The sequence below is a fragment of the Merops nubicus genome, unplaced genomic scaffold (genome assembly GCF_000691845.1).
Source record: "Merops nubicus isolate BGI_N331 unplaced genomic scaffold, ASM69184v1 scaffold8318, whole genome shotgun sequence".
Taxonomy (NCBI): domain Eukaryota; kingdom Metazoa; phylum Chordata; class Aves; order Coraciiformes; family Meropidae; genus Merops; species Merops nubicus.
This window is the reverse complement of record NW_008627724.1, coordinates 16082-33300: the sequence shown is the minus strand read 5'-3', so window position 1 is coordinate 33300 and position 17219 is coordinate 16082. Positions and strand designations below refer to the sequence as shown.

Here is a 17219-nt window from a genome sequence, read left to right as displayed (position 1 = left end):
TACCTGTCTTTCAGACAACATGACCAAATCCAACTCCTTTCATCCAGCAAGATGCCTTTTAAACAGCTGTTAATCTCCAGCATAAGTTCATCAAGGTTTTGTGTTCAGAGTAGCTTGCAACTGGGAAAATTAAAGAGAAGGGGAAAAAAAAGAAGAAAAAAAAAGAAGATAAATTAAGTAAAATCCTATTTTTCTTTGTGTCTGCAATAGATTCAAAGTAGAAGACAGGGAACCTTGAGTGCTTCTTTGCATTCTGTTCTTTCCCTTGCTTCTGTGCTTTGGGGATAGGTAGACTTGAGTTAGTTAGACTTGTCTTTTCCATATTCCAGAATCACTGGCAAGCACTGCACAGGCCTGCTCCCAGACATTAGCCACCAGCTGAGAGAAAGGTTTAGGTGGGTGGGACTTGGAGAACCAAGACTTTCAGAGACCCTTGAGAAAATACAGTGTTGTGCAGCAAAAGACTCGATGGACAGGCCTGGGGAGCCAGAATTGAGATGTTAAATGAACTCTTAAATGGTTTGTCATTGCAGAAGTCAAGACAAGGTTTCTGTTGGTATCATGCAGATCAGGTAAATGTTTGTGAGATACAAATATCTTTTCACAGTAATATGAATAAAACTCAATAGAAAAAACAAAAAGGAACCTTAATGTCTGGCTTAACTGACTCCTAAGGTAGAGAACAGAGAAAAGGAGCTTGTTGCCAGATGTGATAGGAACTTGGGTTCTCTGAATTGCCCATTGGAGAAGCTTCTCTTTATCTGCTGATTATGTTATCTAATAAAAGAGAAAAACTTACCAGGCACAAAATTGGTATCCTAGCAAAATCTTAAAGCCATGGTTGCTTTCGTTAACTCTTGTTGTTAGGTTTGCCTGAGGCAGGATTGGCAACCATTTGGGATGGAATCCTCTGCTTAGGCCAGAAATAGCATCCTGCAGTTGCCATGAGGTGGCAAACATTCAGGAGCTGTTATTGATGCTTGCCCTATATAGATCACCTACAATGTTGCCTTGAGTCCAGAAGTTTTTAGAAGTGCTTCAAGGTAAAACAATGCCTGCGTAAACTGTCTGCTGCCTTGGGAGGGATCCAGCAACATTTAAATGCCTCTTGTGAGCTCTTTCTGAAGGTCACTGGGAGAGGAGAAGGCAGGAAAGGAGTATCCCAGTCAAGTACTGGCTAATTCAATCTGGTGATGATTCATCTTTCATGTCCCAGGGTGGCTTGATATTTCATGTATTTGTTACCTTTTATAGCAAGGCAAAATACGTAGAATTCAATTGTACAAATCACAATGACAGAACAATAGCTTAACAAAATCAAAACACACTTCTCACATAGCCTTATCAGCCTAGATGTTCTCCTGAAAATATCAGTAAAACCCAGAACCCTGGGTAGCTCTGTGCCCTGCTTTAATGGTCTTTGAAAGCCTAGTGAAAAAGCAAATAGGCCCTGTAGCAATTTCCAAAGACAGTGAATTCACTTTTTACCCTATATAGTAAAAAGAAGAGTCCTGCCCTGTGCCTAATGGGAGGCTTGTGACTGTTCAAAGAGCAGCTAGGTTAAACCACTGGTTGTGTGGCACAATGAGACACAGAAATCTTCAATTGAAGAATACCTTGGGAGCAGAAATGGGCACCAGCTGTACACGGGGTAATGGTCAATCAGCCAACTAAAGGGAATTTTGAAAGCTAGTCAGAAAAGCATTTTTTCACCCCTTACTGTAACAGTCTAGAACAATGAGGGGTCTACAGTAATTGGTATGTTGTTATGGCCTTCCTCTGAATCTTGCATCTTTTAAAATTAACAATTGATAAAGTTGTTAGTCTGTCAGAGATTTGGCCCCTCTAACATTCAAATGGAAATCTGTTCTTCGCTTATAAGTAAAGGAGACTTATTTGTGAGAAAAAGATTAAGAAATCTGTGTATTATTTTCCAGATCAACAGTTTTTCAGTATAGAGTAAAAAAACAACACAACAGTTTTTGTATCAGTATGGAGTAAAAGAAAAAACCACTCCCTAAACCTAAAGAAACAGTCTTAGTTGCACAGTGAGAACTGTGTGTACATCTGCATGTTTGTACAGACATGACATTTTTTATTCAAGCTCTTTTTTTTTCCCTTCCCTGTGTAGTCATTCCCTATCTCACACCTCTAGGCTGATAACTGGTGGCAGCAGTGGCTCATGGACCACTACACTTCATGATGTTATGGTGTGCTACCCTCCCTTAAAGCAGTTAAATCTCTAGATTTCATATTCTGTTGGCCTGGTAAGGAAAAGCAGCCAAAGCTGGTCAGGTTTTGTGCTGGGAGGCTGGTGCCTCATGGCTTCCATTGTTTCAGATATGGCACTATTTAAAAAAAATAAATAAATGAAAATCATCAAGCCTGTTGTTGCACCAGCAGTTGCTTTCACAGGTGTTTGTACTAAGTTTCAGTTTGCTGGTGTTGATTTGAGGTATTTTTTCCAGCGTTGAGGCCGGGTGGAGCCTTCACACAGACTGTAAGGTTTCTCCCACCAGTACTCCAGGGGGTGATTTTTTCTCCCCGCCGTGCCCTGCAGCACAGCCCGACGGGGGGATGCTGGAGGTGTCAAACCCCCACCTCGCCCTGCAGCAGTGCAGCTCAGAGAAACGAGGAGGAAACAGGATTTCCCCCAACAGGCAGCTGATTTTTCAGAAACGATACTTTGTAACGGGATGTGCAGCCGAGTTAAAACCGTAATTTATACTAATTGCCTGCGGAGTTCACGAATGTAGCAAGTGGGACTTGTAGATCCCCTCACTTGAGCACCAAGCTTTAGCTGCTTCCCATTTTCCCTTAGTATTTACTAGAAATGATGTTCTTGTTACCGTTGGTGCAGGGTGTGTTCTGGTAACTGCCAGACCAAGAAACCTGACCCGGTTGGTTTGTTACCAGCTTTACATGCTCTCCATCTTCTGGGAAAGCAGGAGAGTTTGTGTTTCCCTTCTGCTGCAGCCTCGGGGAGATGCCCGTGCAGGAGCTCAGCTCTTCAGATAAAAAGTTTCCCTCTTCACCTAAGAGCATCCGTGAGTGAAAGTATTGCAGCATATTTTAAAAGCTTTATCTGTCTGGAAAATTTCCAGACAGTCCCTTGCCTACCGATGTCATCCTCCTCCTCTCCCTCTCCCTTCTTAAATCTTCCCAAGCAGATGCATATCATTAATATTTCAGTATCAGCTGTACACAGGCATTGGCTCCACTGCAGCATACTTCAGCAATAAGAGCCAGCAAAGGCTGTGGGCTTTGCCACACTATCTTCGTCCAGCGGAGGAGTAAGAGCAAAGGCAGAGCCTGGCAGAGAAACCGTTTGCTGAGGATAAGGCTGCTCATTGCAGTCCAGCTCCTGAGGTGCTTTTTGCTGCTGTCCCTCGCTCAGGTTGCCCAGGTCATACAAAAACAAGGGACAAGAATGGATGTCTTTAAGAAAGGTTTCTCCATCGCTAAAGAAGGTGTGGTGGCTGCTGCAGAAAAGACCAAGCAGGGAGTGACGGAGGCTGCGGAGAAGACTAAAGAAGGGGTGATGTATGTAGGTAAGAGAGAACTGTTTTCAATCTATATTTGAACACTAATTGCTCTGCAGACTGTCTCTGGGAAAGTCTGGGGAAATTATATTGTGGCTACAGCTTGGGAATGAACAGCAGGAGGTCTGGAAAGCATCCTCCGCTCTGTCACAGAGTCACTATGTAAGCCCGGGGTGCCACATCCTCCCCGTGCCTCAGTTTCCCCAGCTGTATATTGGCCATAGAAAGGGCCAGAACTAACACAATGCTGGGGAGCAGATGCCCAGGCAGGTTTCTGTTATGACTGTTCACTGATGGTTGCAGGGTGAGTCACTTGCTCTCCAAGCATCTCAGCACTGCCGGTCTCTGCCTCACCTCCACGCTTCAGGAGACACACCAAGGAGGTCCCTGAGAGGAGCCAGCAGCATTATTAAGTGAGGATTTCAGGATGCATCTGTTTCCCCACCAACATCCCAATTTTTTATATGTAATTCCTCACATTTCTATTCAGTCATCTTCGTGCTGTGACCCAGTTTTAATCTTTGCACAGCCGTGAGGTGCTGTCTGCTCATGAGATTCTAACCTTTGCAATAGTGTTCTAAAAAGCCTTCTTAAAATATGAATCTATGAAAGAGGATCAAATAGGGATCAAGGTGAAAATAAAGTGCTTTCTCCTTCTATTCTTTGGTTGGTATATTGCCAATTCCTGCCCTGTCATGCACTGGATAGGGCTTTGCCTTGAGATTGACTCAATTCCTGTTGCATGAGGGGGGATGCTCAGCCCTTTAAGGAAAATTCTGTCTTTCACAGGCAGGAAAAGTAAAGGCCAGATGCTGATTAGCTCAGAGAATTGATTTTTAAATCAGCAGAGAATGTAAAGGCCACGTATATCGATTAAAACTAGAAGGATTAGTGTGTTGTTTGTGCTGCCTTTTCTCACTCTGTGCCACATGAAGGGTTAATCAGAGATCAGAACTGTTCCTTCCCTTCTCCTTCCTTTGCAGAGCCTTATCCCAGCAGCTTGGTCTAGAGCATTATGTGACACAATTAGAAATTTTGGAAGTTAGAAGAAAATAATACTTGTAGAGAAGCTTGAAGGTCTTTTCAAAACATCAGGAGAGGGAGGAAAATACCCAAAGCCTAAGATGGATGAAGTGGATCCCTGAGTTTTATTCAAGTTTGTGTTAACTCATTGCTGACTTTCTGAGGAGAATTCCAGATGTCTGGGCACAACCACCACATCTGGTGAGTCACTTGCTGCCACCCCAGGAGAAGAAAATGATGCTCTTTCACAGGCACCCCCCTGGAGCAGATGGAACCACCAGGGCACGGTGGCCACCTCACCCCTCCCATCTGAGCAGGTTCAGTTCTCACAGCCTGTGCCAGAGGTGGAGATGCCTCCTTCCCGTGCTAGCACTGCAATGCAGGTCACAGCTGGGCTGGGTAGAAGCACTGCTGTCCCCAGGGGAGTCACACATGTGGGGTGCTCCTGCCCTGCTCTGTGGCTGCCTGGAGGCGTAGGGTGGAAAAGAGAGAGAGAGAAATGCTGTAGCATGGACCAGCTCTGCACTTAATAAAAGGACAGTCTGCTCTCCAAGTTGTAACAGGCTGTGAGTACACCCAAGTGGCAGTGAATCCCCTCACAGTTCATGTGTATCCAGCAGTTGATTCAGTGGGCTGTCTTTTTGACTTGGTTTAAATAGGGGGCTAAGTAATGCTGAAGTTAATTCATGAAGTTAAGGCAAAGCTACATCAGAGTACTGAGTATAAGGTCATTAGTACTGTTTAATGCTATAATTCAGGAAGGCTCAACAAAGAATGCAATTCCAGTTTTCCAGAGCAGCTTTGAGCCATGTGTGTCCCAGAAAGCCCCAGTGCACCAAGCTCTGCCCCAACACAGTGACTCCAGCAGGAACCCTGGCAGGACATCATAATATTCTCTTCTACTGTAGACCTTTTACCACTGCACAGCACTCCACCACCTCAGCCCCACCCTGGTGATACCAAAGCTCTTACAGGTGACTCACAGCCCTCAGAAGAGGCAGCATAGATGAACTTTTAATTCTGCATACACAAGCTGCAGGCAAAGGACGAACGAGTGAAATGAGATTGAGCATCTGGGGATTGCTTTCTGATTCAACAAACGCAGGTTGCAGGCAAGGGCATGCGCCAGAAGGTCGCATTTCATGTGGTGCATAATGGATGCTGAGCCTGAGTCATGGGGTGTGGCCAGGGGACTGGGTTGGAAGGATGAGGCAAGCTCTGCCCAGGCTGCAGCAGTGGCACTTCCCAAAGTCATTGCATCCATTGGGAAACGGATCTGGGTGATTTTCTTTGATCTGCATGCCTCCTTTCTGGAATTATTTTCCATCAGAAAATATGGCATCCACCCACTTCCCTCACCCTGCAAAAGAACCAAGCCCAGATAGTCCTCTTAAATCAAAAGTTTGGTAAAAAAAGGCATCCAGAAGTACCACTTCACCTTTACTGCAAAACTGAAACATGTTGCAAGGCTCGTACAACACATTGTATACTTTGCTTACCTAACAACTGCTCTTTGACCAAAAAAACAGCAAAGAAAGGCTGAGCTTGTACATCTGTCTGATGTGAGGAGATCATGGATGTCGAATCAATGTTGTAGCAATCTTATATTGAGATGGCCCTGGGAGGGAAACTAAAGGAGGGTGGCATCTGAATTGAACCATGTGCATTTGACCCATTCAGGAGCTCATGTTCATGGCTTGAGACTTGCATCTGCTCTGCTCACTGCTGGGCTTCTGTGCCCATTTGCATAGCATGGGCTTCATTACTAAATCCAATCAACTGGATTCCAATCAACGCATCACTGGAATCACAGTTCACAGCAGTGACCAGTGTAAAAAAGTATGAGGATTTCATCTCTTCAGTTTTAACACAGTTCGGGAGGGCTCATGTTTATGGCTTGAGACTTGCATCTGCTCTGCTCACTGCTGGGCTTCTGTGCCCATTTGCATAGCATGGGCTTCATTACTAAATCCAATCAACTGTGCACACAGATGCATCACTAGAATCACAGTTCACAGCAGTAACCAGTGTAAAGTGTGAGGATTTCATCTCTTCAGTTTTAACACAGTTCGGGAGGGTGGAGTGAAATGTTCAGGGCATATTGTGGGAGAACAGCTTTGTTCTGCCCTAGGCAACTGTTATAACCACCAAAATAAGTCAACAATTGAGAATGACGTTCAATAACACATAACATATATCAGGCAGAACAGAGCTGGACTGAAGCTGTTGTTATCAGGGTGCTGCACCTGTTTTGCTTTTGAAGCTATTAATGTGAACAAAATGAAGTTTGTGGCTGATTTCTCCTACCACACCCATGAATGCTTCAGTACATCTGGAGTTAAAGATCTGCCTGGTTCTCTAGTTCTACCATTTTAACAGTTACCCATCAAAATCTCCTTGTTTTATCAGTACTGGAGACTTGAAAAGAGCCTGTACAGATGATTTACAAAATACAGCAACGCGGCACCAGTGGAACATTTTGGCACTTGTTTATTTAACTTCCAACAGAGATAAATTTGATCCTTTATTTTTCTAATATGAAAAAGCATCTAGTAACTGTGGGGCTGCCCACCCTTACCATATGATTTAGCATGCATGCTGCAGTACATGAATAGAAGGGATGTATAGTGGGTTACTTCAAACCTGGAGGAAAACTGCAGAGATTATTTATTCCTTAAGGGCTACATATGTTGCAAACTGAATGCCCTCACATCCTTTTTTTGCTTTTTTAGCTTTTTTTGCTTTGAGAACAGTGAGATAAATTACAATGTAAGCATGCATACGGTGTATTTTTGTAAACTGAGATAAAAACATCTGCTTTTGATGTATTACTGTGAGCAGGCACTTACAGCCTAGGCCGAGGCACTGAAATGGGAATCTAGTAAGTTTGTAGTGAGTGTTCTGTAAATTCAGCCTCAGGTTTCTCCAGAGTCTTTATTAGAGGTATAGAATGAAGGTTTAAATGACCACTGCAGCCAAGTATCCTGCTAAAAGGCAGGAGAGAGTCACAGATATGACTTCTTGTCTTGAAAGACTGAAGTAGGTGAGATTTTACTGGGTAATTTAATATACATTCTTTTTTACAATTGGCTTTACATTGATTTATCTCCACTCAACTCTTCTTTTCATTTTGGATATAATCTAGGGACAATTCTTCATACTTCAGCATGGTATAATCAAGACTTTTGAGGTCGAAGCATCTCTAGACAATTTGTGATAGAAGTTATCCAACTCCTGACACAAAGATACTCATTGTCTTTATTGAGAAAGGAAGTCAGTCCCTTCTGCTGGCTCTACAAATGGCTTGTACCTTGACAGGAGGTGCCTGCAGCATCACAGCTCCCCACTGCACCTTGCAAGAACAGAAGACCATCCATGTCCAGTAACCAGGGTGTTCTTTGCCCAGTAGCACTGATGGAATGTGTGTTTTCTTTCACAGGTACCAAAACCAAGGAAGGTGTAGTGCAAAGTGTTACCTCAGGTAAGAGCACAGCCCTGGAAGATATGTGGAAATCCATTATGGGTCTCTGGACCTCTTGATAAGGCCATTGCTCCTGCCAAATGGAAAGTCCCTGTGGGACACCACAGATCTCCTGTTTGATGAATGGAGAATGCTTGCCAGGAGTGATGGTTCAGGGTCTGGTGTTTGCAGTGCATGTGGATGGGAGAAAATATTTAATCAGTAGGGCAGGTCAAAGAAATCTAACAATTGTTACTTGGCAGTCTCAGATGGTTCACAGCAATTTAGATGTTTCACAATGTCAGGAGTGCTGCAGAGAGGATTCACTCACATCGGATCCTCTCCGGCCAAAATTGTGGTCTTTTGGAGACTCCTGTCAGACAGCCACAGAGTCAGGGACCATAAGGGATCTTTCTAGGTATCCTAAGGTGCAAGGCAGGGCAGCTGCATGGACTGCCCTGAAGAAAGATGAATGGATCCTTGCCCTGGAGAATTTCATGAGGGTTACGTTTCTCTACCCAGGTGTACTAAAGCAGACAGAAGGTACCCAGGGAAAGGTTGTATGTAGCCTGCAATGCAAAATACCTTATTTGCACAATGGTCTTTTAGCATCTTTCATTCTCCAGTTGCCCACAACGACTGACAGGCTGCAAAGCTGCTCTCTGAGCCCAATTTTGAGTCAGACAAAACCTTCACACACACTGTCAAATTCAGATGTGAGCTCATATAAAATGATCTAAGGACTGTACTAGGGCCAATTTTTTCTCTTACAGAAGGGACCCAGGGAAAGGTTGTATGTAGCCTGCAATGCAAAATACCTTATTTGCACAATGGTCTTTTAGCATCTTTCATTCTCCTGTTGCCCACAACGACTGACAGGCTGCAAAGCTGCTCTCTGAGCCCAATTTTGAGTCAGACAAAACCTTCACATACACTGTCAAATTTAGATGTGCGCTCATCATATAAAATGATCCAAATAAGGACTGTACTAGGGCCAATTTCTTCTCTTACCTCAAGGCAATCCTTTTATTGTCCCAGGGAATTTGGCAGCCTTTTGGAAATGCCTAGCTCGTTGATACTCTGCTTTTCTTGAAATCCTAGTTGCTGAGAAGACCAAAGAGCAGGCCAACGTGGTGGGAGAAGCTGTGGTAGCCAGTGTGAACACAGTGGCAAACAAGACTGTAGAAGGAGCAGAGAACATTGTGGCCACTACAGGAGTTGTGAAAAAGGTATGTTTTGCTTGTTGCTTCGGTGATGTGAGGGATGGAGGAGTTGCCTTTGGATTACACTTAAAGTATCTGCAAACACGTGCAGTTTATGGGTTTCCCTATTCAACGAGAGGTTTTTCAGCAATACCTGCTTTTATATAATGCTCAGTATCGTTGTGTAATGCCTGGTTTTGAAAGAACCACTCGAGATGCACAAGCAGCAGAGGGCAGCAGCCATTCAAGCAAAGCCCCGGGAGGGCCTGACCCTCCTGCTGCCTTGGGGCTGGTTGTGACAACCACCAAGCACTTGTTGATGAAGTCCTCGTGATCCTGCACGGATTCAAGCCAGATTCAGACAAGATGTCTTCTGTTCTCCAGCCTAATTTGACAAACTGGGTTGCTTCAAGTGGGGGGATTAAGGGGCATGGGAAGGAGCAGAACGGCTCCCTCCATGAAGGCAAAGTTGCATCATTAGAGAAAATGCTCTCACCAGGTGGTAACAAACAGCGACCACTTATACAGTCCATGAGGCTGATATTTGGCAGCTCTTTGCTCATCCTGGCTGTGTTTCCCCTCTTCAGAAAGCTGTGGTCAATGGCGTTGGTAGCAACATGAGCTAGACGAGTCACAAGCAGCTCAAATCCAGAATCAAAGCAAAGAGAGGCCAGCCAAAATTGTTTTAATTGTTGAGACAGTTGGCTGATTAATTTCCTGACCTGCACGTAAACACATTGTGATGTGAAACAAAACTTCTACACATCATATAAATCCTGAGAGAATAGGCTAACAAAAGAGAATGCCAGCTATGAATGACGCAAAATGTCCTCCTGAAAGCACGTGAAAAGGGCAGATACAGAAGTTCTGCTAAGCCCCTGGGATAAGATTAATCTCTACTCCCATAGGGAACAGCGGTTAGGCTGCAGGAGTGCAAACAGTGACTCCTAATTCCATGGGGCCAGGCTACCCCCTCCTACCTTTTGACTGTCCGGGCACAGGGTGGTTGACCCAGGGGAGCTAGGAATTTGCTGACAGCAGGAATCTATCCTGCAGATACTGAATTGTCTCCCCTTCTGGCAAGGACTGAGCAGCAGCAACCCTCTTCCCCTGGCATCCTAAGTGAGAGCACCCCCTCCTCCCCTCCCCAAAGACTGATGAGCTACCACTTAACAAGTGTTAATTTCAGAGGTCCAATGAGTCGATGTCACTTGTTTCCATCCTTGTGCAGATAGTCCTTGAGAAAATCAGTGACTCCTTCACCCTAGTAATTGTTCTGTGTTATACAGACTACAGGCAACATAGAAAAACTGTGAGTATTCCAGAGGATTAAAGCATTGAGCATCTGAACTGTCATTTTGGCATCTTCCATTGATGTCTGCCCGCTTAGAGTTAAAATAGGGATCAATCAAGAGACAGAAAAGTGTGATGTGTCACGTGCCAAAGGACAGACTGCTTTGGATATAGCATCATGGTGTTGTGCCAAACAGCAGAAGTGGTACACAGAATGAAAGTGGGAGGAGAAAAGCAAGGCAAAGGAAGTCACAGGAGAAATAAATTCAGGGGGAAAAGAAATGTTTGTTTCTGTAAAAGAGAGGAGTGATCTACTCTACTGGTTTAGTCCAGCTTAGATTAGGAGTGTGAATCTTGTAGTCATCCTCTCTCCCCATACTTCAGTTGCACCTGCTAGATACCCTTTGGAGAGCAATGACAGGGCAGACTGAGCTCCGTGTGCACACCAAGCACATCCCTGCTGGCAATGGTTAATTGAGGGCCCTGAAAGGAGCAGAGAGGTTGTGCTGGGCTCTTAGCACAGCTCTTTTCTCTCCAGCCCTGCCCCTATTGTGCTGCATGGTTTGCTAATGGAAATACAGCCAGAGGCTGCCAAGAGCAGCACCAGGCACTGCAATGCATGAGACCCCCACTGGAGGTACTGTAAGAATAGTGATAAGGTATAGCAGATAGATGTTTAAAAAATAAATACCTACTGTGATAAGCTTGCAATCTGAGAATAAGACACAAGTGTTTCAGCTCCTGAAGGTTGAGAGCTGTTACATGTAGTCCTGAGACTTGTTCATGCTCCATCCTGTCCTCCCTCCTAATTGCAAGGAGGAGTTAGTGGTAAATTTTAGAAAAAAAAAAAGTCTTTTTTCAACTATTGTTCCCTGCTGACTTGGTAGAGGTACCTGGGCATCTGAGTGAATACATGGCACTGAGCAGAGCTATGTGATGTCTCAATTTGGGGGCGGGGGGAAGGGGGGGAGCAGTTGAGTGTCCTAGGAGGCATGTCCCCAGCTCAGCCTTCCTAGTATTAATATCAATTACAGAGAGCCTGTTGACATTTAATCTGTGCATCTGGCAGCTGGGATCAGTGGCAGGCACATGCTAGTGAGGGATGGAGAACTTGAAGGATTCTGGATTAAATTTTGCTTAGGGCAGCAGCCGTGGGGTGGTTGAGCCCTGTGACTGTCTCGGGTGGTGACTGGCCATGGGGAAGAATTCTGCCCTTCACAGAACATGGCAGGCACAGAATTGTGGACAAACGTGAGGCAGTTGGCACACCACTGTTCCTTGCTGTCCTCGATGGAGCACTCAGAACCAGGCAGAAGGAAACGTGGCTGAGGTAACTACCCCTATGGAGGGGTGCCCAGCACCACATGAGAGCAACCTCAAGTAGCGTTGGCATCAGCTTGTAGGATTTTGGCACAGGCCTGGTCACTGCTAACAGAGTACAAGAAAGTATCAACTGATTAGGAGGAGTCTTTAAGTATCAACTAAAAAGTAGCTAAGTTAGAATATTACAAACTCCACAGTTTTTCTGTAAAGGAATGAGACCCATCAGTAATGTGTTTTGTCTGTTGCTCCGCACCCATCCTAGTCCCTGGGGTGGACAATGATGGATTGCAGTGAGATAACCACACACTAAATATCCCTGTCTTAGAAGAGGTTTAATGCTCCATCTGTGTGACACAGCACAAAGTTTGCTGCATTGCAGACACCACATGATTGGGAACAGGCACATATATGTATATACAATATATACAAGCACACACACTCACAAAACATCCCTCCCGTGGGAACTAGAAGAATTTCTCCAGTAGCTAGTGCTTCCCTCCACCTAGATCTGCCCTTTAGATCTATTTGCCCTGCCAGTTTTTGTACGGTTTAGTTGTCAGTTTGTGGCTCTGTCATTTTGAGTTAGGTTTGATCTTTGTTTATTTCACTCCATTAATTACTTGAGCTGTTGATGGTTGGGTGCAACCGCTGGGTGCGTTCGTTGGGTCTGCGCTTGACGTAGCACACGTGTACCCCATCTGCACCCCAGCTTCCTGCTCTCCTAACCACTGCACATCTTGAATACGAGCAGAAGTTGATGTTTATGGCCTTAATTCTGTTCACTTAAATCATGTGACGCCACCAAGACGGTCACACCAAAGGAATTAGGAGTAGAAACTGATGAGTGGCCTCCCTGTTAAAGTTCGTTTGGGCAGGGAAAACATCACCAGGAGAGTGCAACCAAGGGCATCTAAGAGGCCAATGACAGCAGAGCTGCTAAGAAGGAGAAGGAGGGAAATCAAAAGCCAAACTACCTTACAACTGAGTAGAATAACTAGTCTGAACTCATCCCTGTTGTATTCAGGCTTCACTGTACTTCACTGATGCAGCGGTGCATCCTCGTGGTAAACTTCATTGCCCCATGGAGCAGGGGAGACTTCAAAAGCCATATGGTGTGGGGCACTCTGGCTACAGGCACTATCTCTGTGCTTCCCTCTCAGCCTCATCATTGCATCCAGATGTAGATTTTTTACATGCAAAATAGCTGAGTTAGTGGCACTGGTGCAGCCCTAAAGTCTACAAGACTGTGTGCGCTTCGTGGCTAAAGGCTGTGCCCTTGTAATTCTGTAGGATAATAAAGCAATCATTATTAAATATGTATTATTTGCATAAGCAGCCCCAGGAAACCCTAAGAGAGTCTGGCTGTGAGCTGGATGCAAACACATCTACCCCAAGAGTCCATCTGGATTTGCAGGGAGGATGGGAACTCTGCACACCCATCGGCCTGTGCTGTTGGTGGGTCCACTCACTTCAATCCCAGGCTGACCTCTCAGAGCTGTCAGCATCCCTCTGAGCACATTCAGTCTGAAACCCATCCAGGACACCCCATCCATAGGACTTTTCAGGTTGCCTGAGGGTTTACAAGGGAGTGGTTTGGGGATGCTGCCAAATACCATTGCTTTTGCTCCCACACCCAAGGTCAAGAGCAGTAACAGGAGTCTGACCCGTTCTCCACCTTATGCAATTGATGTCTCATTGTGGGCTGTTAAATTTGTAGCACAGTAGGTTACCAGTGAACCCCTCTGCTTTTACACCCCCAAAATAATAGCAATTAAAAAAGAAATCTTGCTTGCCACTGAATTAGTTGAATTTTTGATGAGTAATGTTCCACATCCAACATTTAGACTTTGCATGTTTTCCCTGTTAGATAAGGGAGATAATGCTGCTAAGGTTGTTTATCTCAGAATTTTTGGGGATGGAAAAAAAAAAAACAAACAAAAAACAAACCTGTCACTGTCCTATAGCATAATATGGATAAAAATATAAATTCTATTTCATGTATGGACTCAGCCAGTGTAACGTACAACAGTCACTTAGCTGAAAAAAGGAATTTCATAGAACCTGTGGAATAAAGAAATCTGAAGAATCAAATTGTAATCAATTATTTTTGCAAAAAGTGTGGACTTGAAAACTCTACTGTTAAAAAACACATTAAAATATCTGTACCCAGAAGCCTATAGTGTGCTCTGTTTAAGACCTCTTAACATTGCACAGGAATATTTTTATAAATAGCAGGTCCTAATTTGTTGAGTTTTTCATTAGTGCTATCCAAACATGTAACTATGTTTCATAACCTTAGTGAAATATTGTATTTTATATATATATAAATCTTCTATAGTGCACATATGTGATATACAAATCTATTTATATACATAAAATACTTTAAAAGTTGTACACCATTCCTGTAATGAATTCTAAGGTCTTGTTTTTCACTTAACTATTACGTTAACCTACTTCATTTTTCTCCTCTCTAACCAAAAAGTCTCAACCTCCCCCACAACAACAGAAGAAAACAGCCCATAACAAATTAAGTCAGGGGATTTTTATTTCTTTTTTTCAGTTTAAATACTTTTTCTAAGACAATACATAATTTTTGAAGGAAAATAAAATCTGCGTGCTGTTTAAGAGCAGCAGGAGTGTTGCTAATTACTTCATGGTTGGAACATGCCTTTTCTTAGAATGTTTTATCCCTTTTAATCAGGAGGTGGACACTGAAAAAGAACAGCAAAGTTCTTGGTATTCCCTAGAGAAGCTAAATTTTCACCCCTGCTTCCTTGCCCAGCACCATACTGTGAGTCAACGTTATAGCTGGGATCAGCACCTAGGAATTTCTGGCTCTTCATCTGAAGTGAAGACTCTTCTATCACGTGGTCCTCCTGTATATTTTTTTCCTGCCCAGTCATGAAGTCCCCACCCAGCTGAGGCACGCAGCTCTTCCTCATCCCAGCCTTGTTATTCTGGGCGTGAGAAAAGGGCTGTGAGGCGCCGTCCCGAACGTGTGTGGCCTGACACCTCCTCATCCTGCCATTGTGCTGGTTCCTCCACCACAGCTTAGACACACTCTCCAGAAACGTGGTCAATTCCCTTTCTAAAAAAAGGTGGATGAGTCACTTTTGTCCTTCAGGAGCAGAGTCTTGGCAGAGAGCACGATTTAAGGGATATAATAAGCAGCACAATAGCTGAACAGGGATTCTTCAGCCCACCTATAGCTCTTGGATGCAGTATCCTGAGGAAGGGATCCCCTTTTTCATGACTGTTTCCACATCTGCCAGAGCTGAGCTCCCCACTCAAAGGAAGAGTTAGATGGGCATGTCCTGTAGAAAGATGGGGTGCTCTGCACTTGCCCTTGAGTTCCTATGATTTATCCCCCAGATTTGCCAATGCAGCTTAGTGCCTGAGGCAGTTGCCTTTGGTTCACCTTCACAATTTCATGTAACAGCTGGTAACTCTAACTTTAAAAGACTTATGAAGCACCTGCTGTTGCAGCTAATGTCATTAGCTGGCATTGCAGGTTTCTTTTCTTTCCACCTAAAAGTCAAAACAACCTGCTTGTAAAGTTTCAAAATACAATTTGAGGCTGTTTACCTGCTCTGACCTGATGTGCACTGCTGAGTTATAAGGTGCAGGTTTTTTTATATGGCCCTATACACATTTAAAGTGTTTTAAAGCCACAGAGTGGATCCTGAGGCTGAACTAGTCTCCATAAATTCAGAGTAGTGAGCTCTGTTTGCTGACAACAGGAGAGTGCAATCCAATTGCCAGCATAAATTTTCATGGGTTCTGCTTTATATCTATGTATCTTTGTGAAAAATGCCTATTTTCCCTTTTTATTTACTTTTTAATTTCTAATTCAGTCCCCAAAGCAGTAAGGGTGTTCTCCTACAGATGAGAACATTTGTGACTGGACAGGAAAATAAGAACATGAGTGAAAAGGAAGAGTGGAGTCCCCCAAAACACATGGAGCACAAAGTTCTGTTTGCAGTAGGGTTGACAGGGACATTTGATTTGCACTGCATCAGCAGCAGTACCAGGGAAAGTGATGGCCTTGTGTTTCCAAAATGTTGACATTCAGAAGAACTATCTCCCTTCTGTGCAAGATTGACTCTCCCTTTATCTAACATATGTGTCCCAGGTTCTTTCTGTGGTGACCCTGACTTCACGTGGGAAAACAGAGTGAAAATTCAGGGACGCTGCTGGGTGTTTGCTCAGAGGGAACAGAGAAGCTTTGTAATTCCAGCAGTTTCCTGGTGATTTGGGGCTGGACTCTAGAGGTCCTGCTATTTCTGCTTCCCCCTGCCCTTACCAGTGGATTCCACACAGGTGCATTGCTGCTTTCTGTCCATCCCCTGTGCACATCCAGTACAGTTTTGTCTTCTCTTCCCACGTGGCCAAATCCCATTTAAAGAAATTGCCTGGTAATATATAATCTTTCCTCTTCTTCTTTGAGTAAGATGGTAGCTGAAAGATGTGGGGAAGTAGCGAAAGAGCCCAAAGTGCTTATGGAAATGTTCAGACTTCAAATACAGAGAAAAGCTTATCCTTGGATAATGGCATTTTATCTGAGGCATGACACTAACACCACCAAATATTGCTATATGTGAAATTAGTATTAATCTAGGCAATGAGTGCTTAGGGTAAGTAAGATACTGTGGGAAAAGATGAGGCACAATCCATCTTAGCCTAGGGAAATTTATTTGTTCCTCACAAATTTCTTCCTACCAAAGGAGTCAAAGCTCTGATCTCGGTGACAGGAAAGAAAACTTTAGAAAAATAACTGATTTTCTGTATGAAAATGGCCCTAAACTGGCTGTAAGAAATGGAATTGCTTTTCCACAGACAGGTACTCTAACAAGATGCGGAAAAAATGGATTTTGGGCTGTATTTGCCATCTGTTAATGTCAGTATTTCACTTGCTTGTGTAATGCTTGAAGCCGTTTCACGCCGTCTGCTCAAACAGGCTGTGTAAGATCAGGGCGATGACTCTGCAGCTGGCAGTGAGGACAAACATCTCTCTTGTGACTTGGCAGGAGGACCTGGCTGTGCCGCAGCCGCCCGAGCAGCCGGGGGCGGCAGGAGAGGGGGCGCCGGCAGCAGGCACAGGAGGTGGAGGAGAGGTAAGGTGCTGCTGGGACCCTGACTTCCCCAGAGGTCTGAGTCACAGCAGGAGTGTGTCTGCTTTACAGAAGGAATGGATAATTCCTTTGTTTTCTGCACCACGTGGGATCCTCGTTGCTTTGTAGCTGTTTATGGGGGGTTTACGTGGTGACTACCAGCCCTGATTTTTCTCCTGGTTTAATTTAGATATGTTTTCCATGGGAAATGTTTAACTGTTTACCTGTCTGTCTTCTCTCACAGGGTGAAAATGAAGGCAATTAA

At 44.2% G+C, this 17219-nt stretch overlaps 1 protein-coding gene across 1 annotated transcript; it reads left to right on the top strand.

The window, feature by feature from the left end:
- The first annotated feature begins 3430 nt into the window (after positions 1 to 3430).
- On the top strand, positions 3431 to 17219 carry SNCG (synuclein, gamma (breast cancer-specific protein 1)). Its single transcript, XM_008946431.1, has 5 exons — positions 3431 to 3551; positions 8005 to 8046; positions 9127 to 9254; positions 16871 to 16957; positions 17199 to 17219. The coding sequence occupies exons 1-5, from the start codon at positions 3431 to 3433 to the stop codon at positions 17217 to 17219; spliced, it is 399 nt and encodes a 132-aa protein (XP_008944679.1).